Source organism: Gossypium hirsutum, chromosome D09 (genome assembly GCF_007990345.1).
Source record: "Gossypium hirsutum isolate 1008001.06 chromosome D09, Gossypium_hirsutum_v2.1, whole genome shotgun sequence".
Lineage (NCBI taxonomy): Eukaryota > Viridiplantae > Streptophyta > Magnoliopsida > Malvales > Malvaceae > Gossypium > Gossypium hirsutum.
In genome coordinates, this window is record NC_053445.1 from 51,020,440 (window position 1) to 51,041,067 (window position 20,628).

Below are 20,628 nucleotides of genomic sequence, written 5' to 3' on the forward strand. Positions count from 1 at the left end.
TGAGTTTCAGACAATAATATACCAATATGCGTTAATTAGAAATTTTATAAATTAGATTAAATTGTCTAGTGATCTAAATTAAGTCAACCAAAATTATTAGACCTCTTTCCGAGTATGAACCCCAAAATAATCCAATCCTCATAAAATATTAATCAGATAAGAGCATATTTCTTTAAAAACAAAAAGAAAACATTAAAGCATCTTCATCCCCATTTCCCTTGTTTCTTCTGATTTTCTTAGCTCCCACACCGAAAAATATTCCTAAATTTTTAAAACCAGATAAGAACAACAGGATCCAACTATGTTAGAATTTGTCTCTTTAAGTCTTAATCATATTTTCAACGCCAACTTTTTTTTCTAAAAATATCTATTGTACTTATGAAATTAAAAAATCATGATAAATATCATACACTTATTTCAAATATGAAATTAGACCTATTAAAAGGTGAATTCTTGGCTTAACTCAGATTTTCAGTGATAAAATAAACTTGATGTTCAGAGTTTTTTATTTAAATAATACAAAAATTACCAAAGTAATATTTTTTTAAAATTATTTATTAAAATAATAACAAATAAATAGTGCCATTTAGTGGCTGGCACTAGATCACTATTGCTAAAGGCCATTTACCTTCGTTTTTTTTATCTGGTTAGAGGGGGACTCAGGGTGGGACTTGTTGGCCTATGTGGGTCATGATGACAATTTAGGCTCCCGAGGCAGCAACGATTCTCTACCGCTCACAGGCCAACAACACCCTTCGATGGACGGGCCACAACATGCCTCCCTCGACCGTCGGTCTGTTCCTCACCTCGTGACCTTTTCTTTTTTAAAATACATATCCATCCCTTCTATAAAGTCCTACAATTTTTATTTTATATAACTAATGTATTATAAAAAATGAATTTTTAAATTCAATAAATATTTATAATATTTAATATTCTAATTATATATTTTTAATGTGTATATTTCATGTAATATTTTCTAACTTTTATATAATTTATATTTTTAAAACTTTAATAAAGGTCACTTCATGAATTATCACTATGTGATACTTTTTTTAATTGGTTAATTAGACATACCATATATTTAATAACTTATAAGAATATATCATCTTAACTTTACAGAGCGAGACTATTTGACATGAATTCCAACCATCTCTCACGTATAACAAAAAATACATCCAAAGGCCTCATCCTTGTATATGTTTAGCATTCCATAGTATTTCATACCAACTATTTATAATTGTAATGAGTGAATTTTCCTTTTATTTTGTATAAATTTTGTTCTGTTCTTGGGCAGTTATGCCTTATATCGATTGAATTCCTAGTTTACATTATTCTAAACCCAATGATTAAAGCTTATTTTATCAATTAAAAATCCAGAGCTAAGCCAAGGCAACAACAATGGCCAATCTTTTTTACAGAGACGATCTTATTGTCTTCATCATCTCAGTTCTATTGCAACCAAAGCTAGTCAATTCTTCCGCCACTTTATCAAGAGCCTGGTAAGAACTTCTGTTGCGGAAAGGATCGTTTCGAGAACTCCGATATGACTACAAGTAAATTGACCGGAACGAAAAATAAAGTGAACACAAGGATTTACGTGGTTCGGCTTTAATGCCTACGTCCACGGGCAGAGGCGAAAAGAAATTTCACTATAACAAGATGAAGATTACAAGTGTTTTACACTCAAGACACAACCCGAGAACCTCACAACTCTCAACCCCTATAGAAAACCCGAAAGCTAAAATCCTAGCTTTCAAAGAACAAGCTTTGCTCTCTCTTGGTTTGGGATGATTAATATGGCTAATGAACCTCTCTATTTATAAGAGAGTTCAAGGACATAATTGTCCAAAACTTTGGCAAAGATTTGTGGTTGAAAATGGACACCAACAACCATCCACTAATCCACTACCACCAACAACCCACTACCAACAACAACAATCCACTACCAATTTTAAGCCATTTCTTAACAAATCTCCACCTTGGCTTGAAATTTACCAAGCTGAACATCATAGTGAATTCCTCGAACTGGATCACCTCTTCCAAACGCCTCTCTGGCGCTAATCAATCCCGAATACCTATCAAGTCCAAGCAATGCTTGAACTTATATGCAGGGATCACCTTAGTTAACATATCTGCAGGATTCTTCTCGGTAGCAACCTTGCTGATAACAATGTCACCTTGCGTAACATGTTCCCGAACAAAATGATATCTGACATCAATGTGTTTGGTCCGTTCATGAAACATCTGATTTTTAGTCAGATGTATGGCACTCTGGCTATCGCAAAATACAACAGTGAAATCCTGTTGTAAACCCAAACTGCTTACTAGACCTTTCATCCACAATGCTTCTTTCACTGCTTCTGCTAACGCCATATATTCCGCCTCAGTCGTAGATAAGGCTACGGTAGACTGTAACACAGCTTTCCAACTAATGGCTCCTCCAGAATAAGTGAAAACATAACCCGTCAGAGATCTTCTTTTGTCCAGATCTCCAGCATAATCAGAGTCCACATAGCCCGTGACACTGCTAGTGCAGTCACTCTGATCATATACCAAGCATAAATCTGCAGAACCTCTCAAGTACCTGAGAATCCATTTCACGGCCTGCCAGTGTTCCTTGCCAGGACAACTCATGTATCTGCTGACCACACTAACTGCATGTGAAATGTCTGGACGAGTGCAAACCATTGCATACATCACGCTTCCAACTGCACTCGAGTATGGAATGTGAGACATTTGCTGCTTTTCTTCATCAGATTGTGGTGACAACTCTGCAGAGAGTTTGAAATGTGGTGCCAACGGAGTACTCACAGTTTTCGCTTTATCCATGCCGAAGCGTTGAAGAACCTTTTCAATGTAGTTCTTCTGCGACACACGAAGCTTGCCCGCCTTGCGATCTCTGTGAATATCCATGCCCAAAATTTTCTTGGCAGCACCCAGATCCTTCATCTCGAACTCACCACTCAACTGCGACTTTAACTTGTTGATTTCCGACATGTTTTTGGAAGCAATTAACATGTCATCAACATACAGCAACAAATAAATGTGCGAACCATCTGAGAGCTTCCGATGATAGACACAAGCATCATAGTCACATCTTGTGTAACCATGCTGAATCATGAAGCTATCAAACCGCTTGTACCACTGCCTTGGGGATTGTTTCAATCCATATAAAGACTTCTTTAATAGACAGACATGGTCTTCTTTACCAGGAACTGTAAAACCCTCTGGTTGACGCATGTAGATTGTTTCCTCGAGCTCACCATGCAAGAACGCCGTTTTTACGTCAAGCTGCTCAAGTTCTAGATCAGACTTGGCCACCATGGCAAGTAATACACGAATGGAAGAATGCTTTACGACTGGGGAGAAAACTTCATTGTAGTCAATCCCCTCTTTCTGAGTGAAGCCTTTAGCAACCAATCGTGCCTTGAATCTAGTTGCTTCAACCCCTAGGATGCCTTCCTTTTTCTTGAAGACCCATTTGCAACCAACTATCTTCTGGTTACTTGGCGGCTTAACCAACTCCCAAGTATGGTTCTTGTGAAGAGATTCTATCTCCTCACTCATAGCAATTGCCCACTGTGCCGACTCATCACACGTGACAGCCTCATTATAACTGGAAGGTTCTATACCAATGGACTCCGCCACACTGAGCGCGAAAGACACCAGATTAGCGTAACGCGGATTTGGTTTGATTTGTCTCTTCGTTCTTCCAGTGGCAATGCTATATGGTTTTTCTTGAGGTGACTCATCTTCATCGGAATCTTGCACCTCAACTTGATCATCCTGGACTGAAGTACCTTCCGTAGGAATTGGAGCGTCCACCTGACACTCCACCTGCTTCTCAACACCGTGATCTCCCATTCTATCTGACACCTCCTTTTCCCGGGAATTTGTGGTGGATCGAAGCATGGATGACTCATCAAAAGTCACATCTCTGCTGATGATGAACTTGGACGAAACCGGATCAGGACACCACAACCTGTATCCTTTCACCCCTTGGCCGTATCCAAGAAATATGCATTTCTTCGCCCTCGGTTTGAGTTTTCCCTCATTTACATGAGCATACGCAGGGCAGCCAAACACTCTTAAACCAGAGTAATCAGCAGGAGAACCAGACCATACTTCCTCAGGAGTCTTCAGCTCAATAGCTGTTGATGGAGATCTGTTAACCAAATAACAAGCAGTATTAACAGCTTCAGCCCAAAATTCTTCACCGAGCCCAGCATTTGATCGCATGCAACGAGCTCGCTCCAAGAGAGTTCTATTCATGCGTTCTGCAACTCCATTTTGTTGTGGTGTTCGACGAACAGTGCGGTGTCTCACTATTCCTTCATTTTTGCAGAACTCATTGAATTCACCTGAGCAAAACTCCAAGCCATTATCCGTCCGGAATCGCTTGATCTTCTTTCCTGTTTGATTTTCGATCAAAGCTTTAAATTGCTTGAAGTTGATGAGAACCTCATACTTGCTCTTCAGAAAATACACCCAAACCTTTCTCGAGTAATCATCGATAAAGGTAAGCAGATATCTGTAACCACCTTTAGAAATTGTCTGAGAAGGCCCCCAAAGGTCAGAATGGAAGTAATCCACTGTGCCTTTTGTCTTGTGAATCCCAGTGCTGAACTTTACCCGAGTCTGCTTACCGAAGACGCAGTGCTCACAGAAATTCAACTTTCCTGTACACTGCCCAGACAATAATCCTCGTTTGCTTAGCACCGATAAGCCTCTCTCGCTCATATGCCCGAGCCGCATATGCCATAACTTCGTGGTGTCAGAATCTAGATCATCTGATGATGACACTCCCGCAACACCTGTAACCGAGGAACCATCGAGGAAGTAAAGGCCCCGCTCCAATTACCACGTATCACAGTCAAAGCACCCGAGAATACCTTGAGAACTCCACCTTCAGCAGAGTACCGAAAGCCTTTCTTGTCCAACGTACTCAAAGAGATCAAATTTTTCTTCATTTCTGGAATGTGCCGAACATCAGTTAGAGTTCTAACAATACCGTCAAACATCTTTATACGAACTGTGCCAATCCCCATGACTTGACATGCGTGGTCATTTCCCATTAGTACTGAACCAGAATGCTTCTCGTATGTTGAGAATGCATCTTTCGAAGTACTTATATGAAATGTAGCTCCCGTATCAAGAATCCATCTCCCACCAGCGTAAGAGTCGGATACTGCAAGAACGATCTCGGCATCACTTGAAGAATCTGCATCAGCTACATTCGCACGATCATTTTGTTGCTCCTGTGATTCTGATTTCTCCTTCCTTTTCGGACAATCTACCTTCATGTGCCCGTACTTCTTACAGTAGTAGCACTGTATTCTCTTCTTGGACTGCGATCTAGGATGGCTTTTACTTGAACTTCCACCCTTTGCCTTGGATCTTCCTCGAGCAACCAAGCCTTCGCCTTCATTGTTTTCGACCACCTTACCAGTGATTTTCTTCCTCAACTCACTGGAACTTAAGGCATTTTTCACCTCCTCTAGAGTCAGGTCATCACGACCGTACATCATTGTATCAACAAAATTCTCATACGAGGGAGGCAAAGAACACAAAACAATTATTGCTTGGTCCTCATCATCGATTTTGTTATCGATATTATTCAAATCCATGATAATGGAATTGAATTTATCCAGGTGCTGGGAAACAGGTGTACCTTCCTCCATCTTCAGGGCATAGAGTCTTTGCTTGAGGTAGAGCCGGTTCGTCAATGACTTCGTCATGTACTTGCTCTCTAACCGGAGCCACAAACCGGACGCGGTTTTCTCATCCGCTACTTCTCGTAGCACTTCATCTCCTAGACATAGCAGAATAGCACTATGTGCTCTTTCTAGCATGTCATCCTTTTGCTCTTCCGAAAGCGTGCTTGGTAATTTATCTTTACCAGACAATGCTTTTAGCAATCCTTGTTGAACCAGCACTGCCCGCATCTTGATGCGCCATAAACTGAAACTATTTTTCCCGGTAAATTTCTCGACATCATACTTAGTCGATGAAACACTTGTAGCCATAATTTGGAACCTTTGAATGAATGATAATATTTTCTTCCTGATGTGAAAGATCAGACAAGGCTGCAGTCACAGGGCAATTCAGAAAATATTATCACTCCTTCAACTACGCTCTGATACCAATTTGTTGCGGAAAGGATCGTTTCGAGAACTCCGATATGACTACAAGTAAATTGACCGGAACGAAAAATAAAGTGAACACAAGGATTTACGTGGTTCGGCTTTAATGCCTACGTCCACGGGCAGAGGCGAAAAGAAATTTCACTATAACAAGATGAAGATTACAAGTGTTTTACACTCAAGACACAACCCGAGAACCTCACAACTCTCAACCCCTATAGAAAACCCGAAAGCTAAAATCCTAGCTTTCAAAGAACAAGCTTTGCTCTCTCTTGGTTTGGGATGATTAATATGGCTAATGAACCTCTCTATTTATAAGAGAGTTCAAGGACATAATTGTCCAAAACTTTGGCAAAGATTTGTGGTTGAAAATGGACACCAACAACCATCCACTAATCCACTACCACCAACAACCCACTACCAACAACAACAATCCACTACCAATTTTAAGCCATTTCTTAACAACTTCCACCTTCTTTAATGGCATTCAATGCCGTTTTCTGCAACTCCATGGCTCGAACTCTTTGTGGTTGTCCCACTGTCGTGGACTCGACAAAGATCCGAGCCAGTTTGGTCGCATCGGGTACACTTCTTAACCCATTGCAAACTCTGATCGCCGCACCAACTTCATCTGCCAACAGCCTCGTTATCTGAAAATGGTCGGCCTGCATCGGCCAAGCAAGAAGCAATACTCCGGCAACAATGGCTTCCAGTGCCGAGTTCCACCCACAATGAGTAAAGTAAGACCCAACTGCTCGGTGCTTAAGAATCGTCAATTGGGGTACCCACCCTTTGATCACTAAGCCTTGTCCCTTAACTCGATCTTCAAACCCGTGAGGGATCAAGCTTTGATCATCGTCACCATCTTCAGCTCTTTTCATTGGTTCCTTCACCGCCCAAATGAAACGAACTCCACTCTCTTCCAACGCCGACGCCACCGCTTTCATTTGATGTTTCGTCAATGTAATCTGAGTCCCAAACCCGATGTAAACCACTGATTTATCAACCTTACAAGAATCAAGCCATGAAATGACTTGATCTGGTGGTATTGAAGTTGCCCCACCTCTCTCATTTAACCCTTCGTCACCAACTTTCACCGGCGGTAAAGGGCCGACACCCCAAACCCTACAATGTTTAGCGAATTTCTCCTTGATTAAACCCAATTTTGTACTTTCCAACTCTTTAAACGAGTTGAAAACAAGCCCCTCGCTTTGCATACTCATCGTAAAAGCTTCCCTATAAAAGGGTAACAGGAAGCTCGGTGTACTAATCCAGAAATAAACTGCAGCAACATTGAAAGGAACGAAGCAGATATTTGGGATATTGAGATGTGAAGCGAGGTTAACAGTCCAAGAACTGAGCACTATATCAGATAGAATCGCGACGGGTGGTGATTGTTGGGCTCGAAACCATTGAACCAAAGGGTGGTAGAGTTTTCCCAAGGCGTTAACAATGTCGGGAAGAAAGGAAATGGGGAGATCTTGCATTTGTTCGACTCCATGAGGGAGGGAAGGGTGAGAAGGGAAAGGGAAGACGAGGGGTTTAACGTTGGGAGAGTGTAAAGCAAGAAGAGGATTTAGATAGCTAAGGTTTTTGGGTGTCACCATGATTGTCACTGTTAGACCTCGAAGAAGAAGCTGGTGCGTTAAGTCCATGAGAGGAAGAATATGACCGCATGCTGGGAATGGGATGATACAAATGTGTCCGCCGCCGGCACCTGTGCCGGAATATTTCACCTCACTCATCTCCTTCTTTGAGTTCTATGCTTGTTTTGATTGCTGCTTTTTTGTTTCTTTTATAACGAATTTGAATAGACTGATTGTGAGAAAAAGCCAACGTTAACCTAATCTTTTCATTATTTTAACCAGAATTATTTCCTTACTTTGCATAGAAGTTTTTAACTAAAAATTATTTATTTTCTTCAAAGATATATTTACATTAATATAGGTCTAAAATTAAATCTATACAACTATAAATTAAAAATAATTCTTTTGTCTCTTTTGTTGACACCTAGCTTCCATCTATGAGCAAGGATTAAATCTTGTTTTTGGTCGAGATGAGGAAGGATTTTTTTTTTCATGAGGCAAGGTGAATTTCTATACAATTGATGCAGTACGTGACTTGCTGCCTTGATATGCGTCCTGTGTTGTTCATTAAGTTGCCATTTGTGTGAACATGTGGCAAAAAGCTTTGGCGAGGGTCAATTTTTTATGATAATTGTGAGGGTTAAATTCTCTTTACGATTTATTCTAATTTAGTTTTAGCCTTGTATTTTTTAATTTAGTTAATTATAATTTTTATACTTTTTAAATTTTATCAAAGTAGTAGTAAATTTATTTGTTTATTAAATTCAACTATTAATTATGTAGTATATATATATACAGTTGTAAATTTTATATATATTTTTAATTGAATTATTTTATATCTTAAAATTTAAAATTTTAATCTTCACACAATAACAATTATTAATCCAATTAAAAATTTTAATAAATAATACTTGGAAATAATAAACTAAATATTATTTTAAAATTTGAAATGCGAATATAATAGCGAGCTACCAAACAACCTCAAGCTTCGGTTCAATTTCCAATTTCCAATTTCCAATTTCCAATCACATTGTATTGTCTTTTAGCTTTGCTTTAAGTTCTTACATACCAAAAAAAAAACAACACTAAATGATTTAAAAAAAATGTAAGTATAAAAAAGTGCGAAATGAATTTATTAATGTCCCAATATTAGTTGCAATTGATTTTGTAATTGAATGTTGTGCAATTTAATTTTTTTTAAGTTTAATTGTCGTATCATAATTATTTATTATTATTTTCACACAATTTAATTTGAATAATAATTTTTAAGATTATAATTCAAGAAGAGATTGGACCAAGCAAAAAAATTAAAAGTCGTAACGTGATTTACTTTATTTAAAAAAATAAAGTAAAAAAAATTATTTTATTATATTTCATAATAAGTGATTTAATTGGGGTGAAATTTTAAATATTCATCCAAATTACATTTACTCTTTTTACAAAATATTACAATGTTTTGTGTTTTTAGCTTTTGAAAAAGAAAAAGAAAAAGAAAGAGCATTTATTTTGTTCATCGTTTGGAAGTGATTTTTAGTGCAAAATTCATTGTAAACAATTTGATTAATGTTAAATTTGAAGCTAAGTTTTCTAGGAGTCAGTCTTAATAAATAGAGTGATCTTAGATTGATGTAAAGAAGTGATATTGCAACTTGATGAGTAAGTTAACTTAAATCATATATCGCAATGTTGATTTATAGTGGTTTACTCTCTAGGTAAGATTCCACAAAAATATGAAGAAGTTTCGAACTACATAATAAACTTCTATATCTATTTCAAATTCTTACACTTTCAACTAGTACAACTCGTTATAATTGAATGTGCAACCGGAAGACAATTTCAATGAAATTTTAGAATTATGCAATTATGACTCAATTAAAACAAAAACTTTAAAACCATACTTGCCTCTCCATAAGTGTACGAGTTATAGTCCTCATGTGAATTTTCTTTAAGGTTATTTTATAACTAAAAGTTCCGGGTAACTCTTGCACTCAGTAAAGTCTAGTACCAAGCACAAATTGGGCGTTGTTAATTAAATTCATTAAGTTTTGCTATCTCCAAATCTTATAAGGCAAATATATTATCATATGTGTAATGTCATCTTATTTTGCTTTTTCCAAATATTACTCACAAAAAAAAGTTAATGGATTAAAGGTTTTCATTTGCATCAAGATTGAAATTTCAAAAATTAAAAAATATAAAAACTAAAAATGATCAAATTGGAGAATAAGGACCACATCTACAATTTTACACCTAATATATGAATAATAATAAGATTTAACCAAATAAATTTAACTGCAATCGTTTGAGTCAGAGTTGATTAACCAATTTTAAAAATATAAAAACTAAAATTAACCAAATTAAATATCTTTACATTATTATACATACCACGCCCTTTAATTAACCAACTTCAAAATTTTGTTTATAATTAGTTTATTTATATAATGAATAAACATGACTCAAAACTATTTACCGAATATTCCTAATTGGTTAGGTACGAAGTACCATCTTTTGAACAACTTGGTTGACAGGCATTTATTTTTATTTTATACATACTTAAAGTGATATAATTGCTGTCGCATTAGAAGAAATTATTACATCAATTATATTATTGTATTTTTATTTTTTAATTTCATAAATAAATTAAGTATATATTACATTAAAATGTATTTTTAAAAAATTTATAATCATTAATTATATCCGTAAAATTTAAACTTTTAATATTTATATATGCATTAGAAATAAATTAGTATTTTATTCCCTGGGATGCACAGGTTAAATTACATATATATCAATTTTAGTATTATTTATTTATTTATTAATCGAGAAGATAAAAATAAAATAGTATAAATGTTTAATTTTTAAAATTACGATAGTTTATATTATTATGAATATAAATTAAGAAAAAAAAACAAAACTTAAAATAAACTTGAATTAAGTAGTGATATTTATCAAAATAATAAAAAAATAAAAATTTAAAGCAGAACTTATGGTATGAATATTCCTTATCTTCAATCTCTGCCTTCAATAATTGTTTCAAAATTCTAATATGATGAATACAATTTTAGAAAGAAAGAAAAGCTAATAATTAATCACATGTAATTAAAATGAACCTAAATTTATTAAATTAATTACCAAATGTAATTAAATTGAATTTTTTTGTTAAATAGTGTTTCGATAATATTTTATAATTTTTAAAAGTGTTGAATTTATAGCTTTGCATCTTAATTATTGCTTCACTTATTAGTTTTAAAAATATTTTTCAATAATCAACTTTTATTTTTTATATCATTCCTAAAAATATTTAATATATTTAATTTATACATATAACGGGATAAGAAAATTAGTATATATATGATTTTATTAATAAAACTTTAAAATTGTTGACAAAGGTTGAAGTTTAAGAAATTGATATCAAAATTCGACTTTCACTTTGCATAAATCATATATATGATCCTACTTTATATATATTAACTAATAAGCATATGTCAATTTTAGAATCACAAGGGAGACAAAAACTACATATACAAAATAACACAACAATCAATAATAAATTGTTCTCTTATTGTCCATAATATTTCAGAAAAGGATGAATTACTTGAATAAAAAAACCAATCTAAAGGGGAAATTATTTAAGGTCGTTTTTGAAAAAATAATAATCAAATGACATCATTTTATTTTGTTTGAACTTGACCCCCTTCCATCATATGCCTATATATAAAAATAATGTTGATGATTCATCAGCTGAGACGTCGTTAACTTACTGATCTTATCACACAACTTTTATTTTTTTGTAGGGTTAATATATTGGTACTTAAATCTAAAAATAGAAAGTTAATTTAGTATTTTTTTAGGTATATGATTAATACTGTTAAAATACGTTAATGTGGCATTAATAATGACAACCAATAGTATGGCGACACATAGAAAAAAAACATAAAAATTGAAAAATATATATATTTTTAAACTCATAGAGAATGAACCTATGAATGATTGTCCAAATTCATTTTAATCTAAACAACCATTTATTCAAATTCATTCTAGACATATGTTTTTTAGTTTTTTTTATAACAAATAATTTTTTTAATTTTTTTAAAACAAATCAAATTTATAAAAAATATTAAAATATTATTTGAGACTAGAATGAATCTGAACAACCAGTTGTCTAATTCATTCGAGACGTGTTTTTGAATAATTTTATATATATTTATTTTTCATAAAATACTGTATTTTTATATTATTATTATGAAGTTAAAAATATATAAAATCTTATAAAACCATCTCTCTCATATTTAACATGAAGTTTTTATCAAATTCCTTACAATCTTACAAAGCCATCTCTCTCGTAGAGATCCCATAAGCATTTTATTTGTGACTTTCATAATTCTAAAAGCGAAGAGCAACTCTATTTATAGAACCTATTATTTGATTATTAAGAAATCCCCATTGCAAGAGACTTCCTATTTAATACAAATATCTACTTACTAAATAATCGTTAACCAATAGAATTATACTAGAATTTAAATTAAACTATGATTAAAATTTAAGCGAGAGGAGTGGGAAATCCCAATGAAGTGTTAGAAGCTGATGGAGTTGGTGTGTTGGAATATATGGAGTATTCGAAACAAGTTTTAGCAGAGCAATGAGGATGTGGAGTTTTCTAAAGTTCCTACAACCATTGTCCAACATTGGTTTTGGTACCTGTTGCCACATTGAAAAATAAATGTTGATGCTGGTTTGGCAGGTGGGAGTGATAAGGACCATAATATTCATGCTAGTTCCATGATGTATCTGTACGTTACTAACTGAGATACAGGTGGCCATATTCTTCCCCACATGGATTTCATCCACCAGCTCCTCCTTCGTGGCTTAAAAGTCACCTCCAAGAACCTTCACTTTCTCAATCCCATCCTTTCTTTTCACTCTTCTTCAAACAATGGTCAAACTCTAGTCCTTCCCTTCTCTTCTCACCCTTCAATCCCTTTCGGAGTTGAGAATTTGCAAGATGTCCCTATATCTTTCGTACCCTACTTCGTGGAAGCCATGGCTCAACTTTATGATCTTTTGTTTCAATGGTTTCAAACCAACCCGTCTCCTCCTGTTGCCATTAGCTTTCGAGGTTATCCATGCCCATTCAACATTGTCAATGACGCGTAAGGGCCTCAACAAATTGTCTGTCCCGCTCCAGAATTTCGCTGCAAGATCTCTTTTACCTAGTCTTAGAAGTTGGGGGCATCATTTTCAATACGTTTTTGGAGAAGATAGTGATAAAATGGAGATCATTAAGGAAGAATTTACTAACCATGACCGAATCTGGGCTGTAGGACCATTGCTGCCCATTAAAGCTACCAACAACGAGAGAGGTACACCGAGTTCTATACCAAGAGATCAAGTCATTGAATGGCTAGATTCTTGTAATCGAGACAACTCGGTAATGTTAATTAGTTTATTGCAACCCAGATTTCCTTGACCAAACAGCAAATGGAAGCAATAGCATCGTCATTGGAAGAGAAGGTTTCATTTCATTTGGGGTATCGAGGGTGACTCTCAAAATCTGGTTCCCTTGGGTTTCGAAAAGCGTTTGGCAGGGAAGGGACTAATGATCAGAGGGTGGGTTCCTCAACAGGCTATTATGGGGCATCGAGCCGTCGGTTCATACTTGACTCATTGTGGCTGGAACTCGGCAGTCGAGGGACTCCTTGGTGGAGCATTATTGCAGGCATGGCCCATGCAAGTAGACCACTTCGATAACACCAATCTATTAATTGACGAATTGGGAGTGGCCATTCGAGCTTCCGAGGGTTTAATCACTGTACCTGACTCAAACAAACTGGCTCAGGTCTTGTCTGAGCCGGTGAGTGCGGATAGGCCCGAAAGGGTTCGAGCCATGAAGCTTCGGCAGGTCGGACTTGATGCCATCCCAAAAGGTGGGAGTTAGTACAAGGCTTTGAATAGCTTAGTTAAAACTTTATCTTGCATTAGAAAGTAAATCGTGAAAGTTTGAACCTATTATTTTAAATATTTAATTTAAAATTAAAATAATTATTAAAATAATTATGTGTTTGAGGATCATATTGATAGAATTTATAAACTTGAAGGGCTAAATTTTTTGAATTATTTAGAATTAAGATCAAATTGATAGAACATATAAATATTGAGAATTAAATGTGTTATTATACTAGTTAAAGAAAAATCACATCATTACTCCCATTAACCCTTTTAAGGAAGAGTGATCAAAATAGAGATGATCTAAAATATTAATAACTAAATTAAAAAATATATAATTGAGTAACCAAAACAGAAACACACTAATAATTGGGTGACTAATTCTATAGTTTACCTTAATATATATTTATGTATAGGATAATATCAACCCTAAAATTCCAAAATTAGAAACAATGTGTTTATACAAATATATATCATTTATAAAAAGTATAACTCACTAGAAAAAGTCCAAGTGTTATTTGATTGTGAAGGTAATAAGTTGGATTCGTTTGAAAAAATTTCAGCTGAGTTTGTTGATTATTTTAACAGAACTCTAGGGACAATTGACACAAATGTTCATGAAGTTTCTGATGAATTGATTAGAGTTGTAGTTGATGTTGAACTAACAGAGAGCATGGGAAAGTCCCTGGTTTCTCCTATAACTCATGAGGAGGAGATTGAAGCTACAATTTTTTTGATGAATGGTAGTAGGGCTCCTGGGCCAGACGGGTTTTCGGCAAAAAAATTTCAAGCTGCCTAAAATATGGTAAGTCAAGATGTAGTGGATGCTGTAAATTTCTTCTTTACCACTGGATTTATGTTGGATTCACTCTTGTGCCTAAGTCCCTTAATCCCAGCAAAGTCTTGGACTTTAGGCCTATCTCTTGCTGCACTACTATATATAAATGTATTTTAGAGATCCTCACTAATAAGATGAAGCAGTCATTGCCTTCACTCATTTCTTCAAATCAAAGTGCTTTCTTGATTGGACGTGACTTAGCTGATAATGTTTTGCTTGCTCAGGAAATTGTTAATGGCTATAGTAGGAAAAATATCTCTCCCAGATTTGCATTGAAAGTTAATCTCAAGAAAGCATTTGACTCTTTACATTGGAGTTTTATTTTTCAAGTCTTAAGGGTATTGGGTTATCCGAAAGAATTTATAGCATGGACTGAAGCTTGTATATCCTAATTCTAGGTTTTTTGTGTGTCTTAATGGAGGTTTAGTTGGCTATTTTTCAGGGTCAAAAGGGGTTAGGCAAGGGGACCCATTGTCCCCTTACCTTTTTATTTTGGTGATGAATGTATATTATTTGGATTATTGAATATGGCAGGTCTACATGGAGTGTTTGGCCATCCTTCTAGGTGTCAGAAACCTACGTTTAACTCATCTTTGTTTTGCTGATGACCTTCTGATCTTCACTAAGGGCAACCTGGAATCTATCTTAGTAGTTGGTAATGTATTGGATTTATTTTATAAAATGTCAGGGCTTCATGTGAATTTTTCCATAAGTGAGTTATATAGGGGTTGTCTCAATTGAGTTGCTTTCAATTGTGGAAACTACTGGGCTGAAGATTGGAACACTCCCAGTACGTTATATTGGGATTCCACTTGTTACACGAAGCTTGGAGAATGGGAACTGTGATTCTTTAGAGGAAAAGATTACTAAATGCATTCAAAGTTGGGCTTCTCGATGCTTATCTTATGCTGGCAGACTCCAACTTATTCAATTTGTTTTGTTTAGTATGCAAAACGTTTGGTGTCGTATTTTTCTTCTTCCCTCTAAAGTTGTTAAAAAGGTGAATAAGCTGTGCAGTTCCTTTCTTTGGAAAGGACATGAGCTTTCTGCTAAGGGTGTCAAAGTTGGTTGGGATAAGGTATGCTATCCTAAGGTGGAAGGTGGTCTTGGTCTCAAGAACCTTTCGGTTTGGAAGAAAGCTTATGATGGTACCTTATCCTAATCAAGGCTTGGTCTGAGCCATAAGTTCTCAAGGGTGCAAATATTTGGCAAGTGCAGTATCTACCTAAGCATAGTTGAGCTTGGAAGAACCTTTTAAAGCTTAGGGATGTTATGTTGAAAGTAGGGGATCTACAAGAGCCATTTAAAGCTAACAGAATCTTGGAAAGAATTAGACAAAAACTTGACAAAACTTCTTGGTACAGAGTGGTATGGGGGAGCCCTACAATTCTAGGACATGCAATCATCACATGGTTGGCTGTCCAAGACAGGTTGCCTACAGAAACCGGAATTTTGAATTGGGGTGGTCAAATTGATACTTTATGTTGTTTGTGTGGCATTGAGGATGAGTTTAGAGATCATTTATTTGCTTCTTGTTCGTTTTCTAACTTGCTTTGGGTGAGAATTTTGCTGGCGTGTAGGGGGTTTCTGTAGCATGAATCTTGGGCTGATATGTTGAACTGGATTTTGAAGTTTGGGAAAGAGATACTACAAGCCATTGTTATGAGAGTTTCTTTGAATGCTTTCATTTACTATGTTTAGGAGGAGAGGAATGGAAGATTGCATGGGAAGTCATCAAGGCAAATTCAGACTTTGCTGTTTTTTCATGGTTGAATTGAAATGTTCAATTATCCAAAAAAATATTTTAATTTAAATATGTACAAACTTAATTCTGTACTTAGAGCCAAAATCAAATATCAGTTTCGCCTAGGTAAGCGAATCACATAAAAAAAATAGACATTAAAATATCAAAAGCTTCACCTACTCTTACATTTATTTAACGGCCTTCACAAAAATGGTGACAAATGCCATAATGGAAGCAAAAACCCACATGAAACCGCAAGGTGATATTGGAAACATGCAAGCTGCAGCTGGTGATCTAGGCAATGGTGCCGTTCACATCTTGACCATCCCATTCCCAGCTGCTGGTCATATTCTTCCTCACATAGATTTCATCCACCAACTACTCCTCCGTGGCTTAAAAGTCACCATCTTGGTCACCCCCAAAAACCTTCACTTCCTTAATCCCATCCTTTCTTTGTACTCTTCTTCAAACAATGTTGAAACCCTAGTCCTTCCTTTCCCTTCTCACCCTTCAATCCCTCCTGGAGTTGAAAACATGGTGGGTTTCCCTATTTCTTTTGGACCCATCTTCATGGAAGCCATGGCTGAGCTTTACAATCCTCTCTTTCAATGGTTTCAAACTCACCCATCCCCTCCTGTTGCTATTATCTCTGACATGTTACTCAGTTCTTGGGTCAATACCTTATCTTCTAATCTGAATATTCACCATTTAACTTTCATGGTTACCAATGCAAATTCAACGTTGCCATTGGTGCGAAAGGGGATGAAAAAATTGTCTCCCTCGATAGAACAATTCGCTAAGAATGCAGTTGTGCCGAGTCTCAAAAGTTGGGGGATCATTTTCAACACGTTTTTGGAGTTAGATGGTGATAAAATGGAGATCATCAAGGAGGAATTCACTGAACATGACCGATTGTCGGCTATAGGACCGTTGCTACCCATTAAAGCTGCTAACAACGAGAGAGGTGGACCGAGTTCTATACCAAGAGATGAAGTCGTTGCATGGCTAGATTCTTGTAACCGAGTCAACTCAGTAGTGTTCATTGGGTTTGGATCCCAGATTTCCTTGACCAAACTACAAATGGAAGCAATAGCATCGGCATTGGAGGAGAGTAGGGTTCGTTTCATTTGGGGTATCAAGGGTGACTCTCAAAATATGGTTCCATTGGGTTTCGAAGACCGTTTGGCAGGGAAGGGAGTAGTGATCAAAGGGTGGGTTCCTCAACAAGCAATTCTAGACCATCAAGCCGTGGGTTCGTACTTGACTCATTGTGGCTGGAACTCGGCACTCGAGGGACTCCTTGGTGGCGCTTTGTTGCTGGCATGGCCCATGCAAGTCGACCACTTCGATAACACTAATCTATTAGTTGATGAATTGGGAGTGGCTATTCGAGCTTGCGAGGGTTTAACCACTGTACCTGACCCAAACAAGCTGGCTCGAGTCTTGTCCAAGTCAGTCAGTGCAGATCAACCTGAAAGGGCTCGAGCCATGAAGCTTCGGCAGGCCGCACTAGATGCCATACAAATGCATGGAAGTTCGTACACGGCTTTGAATAGCTTAGTTGAAACTTTATCTTGCATTAGAAAGTAAATGAGCGTGAAATATGCAACGAATTTTATTTAATAGTAATAAATTAAGATAAAAGAAGATCATCAATCATGCATGTTTTTTCTTTATAAATATTATAATTAAATAAAATCATCATCAATAATGTATGTTTTTCGGTTGTAATCGTTCTGTTAGGCTTCTACTAAAATTAATTAAATTATATTTTATAATGCCATTTTATACTAAATATATAATTGGTATTTAATTTATTTGTGTTGTTTTAAATTTTAAATTACTTATTTTACTAGCTTCTAATCTCATATGATTTTACATTAATATTTAATTAGCTTTTTAAATATTATATTTTTAAATGCAATAGTTAGCGTAAAATAATATTTTTTATTTGAATTATTGAATATAATAAAAATATATTAGCTTATCAATTTAAATATTATAATAAAATTTTTAAAATAATAATTAAAGCATTTTTAATATATTCAACATATGATATAGTTTTACAATTTTACTTTATGTAATTAATTCAAAGTAACATTAATCAAAATAATAACTAATTAACTTTAATATTAATTAATTGATAATTAAGATGCATAGAATTCTATTCAAATAATAACTATATTTTACATCTGTAAAACTAACACAACTTTTATTTAAGGCCTTGTTTGACTGGCCGTTGAAAAAATTAAATCAATTGAAAATTAATATTTTCAACAATTTTTTTAACACATGTTTGATAATCCAAAATAAAAATAGTTTGATAGAATTTTCTATAAAAAGTGTGGAAAATAATAAGTAGATAAGAGCTACTTATCACTTAATTGAGAATATTTTTAATTAATTTAATTTAATATTATATTATATTATCGTATAAGAACGGTCTAAAATTTGATTTTTTTAGAATAAGGTGAAATGCTCAAAAATTAAGGATGAAATGTAAATTTTATTTTTATATAATTTAAATTGTATATTTATCAAATAATAGAATTATATATTATGTAATTAATTTTAAGTAATATATCAAATAATTTTAGAACTTAAAATTATGTACTTAAATTTTCAGTACTTAATTTTTCAATTTATCAAACAACACCTAAGTCAAAAAAGTTTAAACTAATAATTGTAGATTATAATTATAATTATAATTATCACAACTTTTTTCCCTATATTCTATGTAATAACTCTATTTTAAAATTAGCAAAATTCTTTTTAACTAATAATTTTAATTCTAATTCTAATTATTTTTAAATGTGTAATTATAATAACTTCTATTAAATTATATTTATTTTTAAACGTATAGTTATCTCAACTTTTATTTTATTCAAACTTTTCAAATTAATAATTCTAAATTAAATATTTTAAATATTTTTAAAAATGAGTTTAATAATATAATAAAAATATTTTTATCACTCCAAAATTTTTTCAAAATATTATAGATTTTGCTGAATCAAATCCTTTTTATTTTGATTTTATGCAAACAAGATTTTGCCCATAGTATGAAATAAATATTAATAATTTATTTAAATGTAAATTAAATGTTAGAGTTGTGTGAATCAAATTCTAAGATATTGCTTGCAAGTCAAGTTAAACAAAAATATATTTTCTTTCTAGAAGATTTAGTATTTATTAGTATAATATATTTAGCATTTATTAGTATAGTTTATTTGATTTATTAATTTAGCCTATAAATAGACTTTTTTACAATCTTAGAAACACACACCCATTAAATTAGAACTCATAACACATTCAGAGAATTTTGTGTTTACGTTTTGAGGGTTCTTTGTTTTTCGGGTTTTCGGGATTTAGTTTTTATCTCCATCTTTTGTACTTTTCGTTCTTTTGCCATTATAGTAAAATTATCTTTGCTCGAAGTTTTTTATCGTCTTTGGAGGGGTTTTTCCACGTTAAATTTGTGTGTTCATCTTCTCAATTTTTTCTGCTATTTTTACTTGTTTGTTGCTTAATCGGAATGATCTGAACATTAAAAGGTACGAAATGATGAACTAGAAATACTTATTATTAGATTTATCAAGATCAAGAACTGCATACACTGAAATTTATGCTTGGATTGAGGTAATGAAAGAGAAAATTGCAGCTCACAAAAATCTTAATATTTATTTATGATATTATTTATTAACAGATTACAAAGTACTTTAATACATCTTGAAGTTTAGATATAAAAACCCTAGGTCACTTGAGTAAAAAACTATATTATAAAATATTGTCACGTGATTTATTACTAGTTTATAATAGTATAAAAATAAAAGTAATTTAAAATTTTATGATGTAAAGTTATTTAACCTTTATAGGTATAGAAACACTTGTACCAAATCTTTATATGCAAAAAGAAGAAACAAAATTGTACGGAATTAAAATAAAAAAAGTTATTATTTAAGAATTAATTTTAGATTTTTTATTTTATAAATAATTTTAAAGAATTGTAAACACCTAATCTTTTAATTTAATTAAAAATTAAAATTTTAACTACTACCATCTATATTTCTTTTATTCTACTACTATTTATTTAATTTTTTTCCCTTAAACCCAATCTTTGTATATTATTTGTCTAAGTTATGTTAAAGAAGAGGGGTGAGATAATTGAATTTGTGTACATTTTATTATTCATAAATTAATGTATTTTTTATATTCATTTTACAGAATATTTAAATGTGAGTCTTTTTTTAAATATAACATGTCGTATCATTATATCAAATCGACTTTCTTTAATATTACACTCAACTTATGTTAACGATATTTGTATTGTGATTATTATTTTTTTAATAATTTCATATCAAAAGTTTAAACATA

The 20,628-nt window shown here is 33.8% G+C and overlaps 3 protein-coding genes across 3 annotated transcripts; 2 read left to right on the forward strand and 1 right to left on the reverse strand.

Annotated features, from left to right (window-relative positions):
• Nucleotides 1-1,240: 1,240 nt before the first annotated feature.
• Nucleotides 1,241-7,961, reverse strand: LOC107892442 (flavonol 7-O-rhamnosyltransferase). Its single transcript, XM_016817526.2, has 2 exons — nucleotides 6,612-7,961; nucleotides 1,241-1,509 (listed from the first exon to the last, which is right to left on the reverse strand). The coding sequence occupies exons 1-2, from the start codon at nucleotides 7,889-7,891 to the stop codon at nucleotides 1,416-1,418; spliced, it is 1,374 nt and encodes a 457-aa protein (XP_016673015.2). The 5' UTR covers nucleotides 7,892-7,961; the 3' UTR covers nucleotides 1,241-1,415.
• A 4,664-nt stretch (nucleotides 7,962-12,625) lies between these two features.
• LOC107890540 (flavonol 7-O-rhamnosyltransferase) lies at nucleotides 12,626-17,988 on the forward strand. The gene is made up of 2 exons (XM_016815021.2): nucleotides 12,626-13,656; nucleotides 14,344-17,988. Exon 2 carries the CDS (start codon nucleotides 16,468-16,470, stop codon nucleotides 17,845-17,847), a length of 1,380 nt encoding a protein of 459 aa, XP_016670510.1. The 5' UTR covers nucleotides 12,626-13,656; nucleotides 14,344-16,467; the 3' UTR covers nucleotides 17,848-17,988.
• Nucleotides 14,648-15,675, forward strand: LOC121220787 (uncharacterized). Its single transcript, XM_041100258.1, has 3 exons — nucleotides 14,648-14,851; nucleotides 15,048-15,168; nucleotides 15,239-15,675. The coding sequence occupies exons 1-3, from the start codon at nucleotides 14,648-14,650 to the stop codon at nucleotides 15,673-15,675; spliced, it is 762 nt and encodes a 253-aa protein (XP_040956192.1).
• Nucleotides 17,989-20,628: the final 2,640 nt, after the last annotated feature.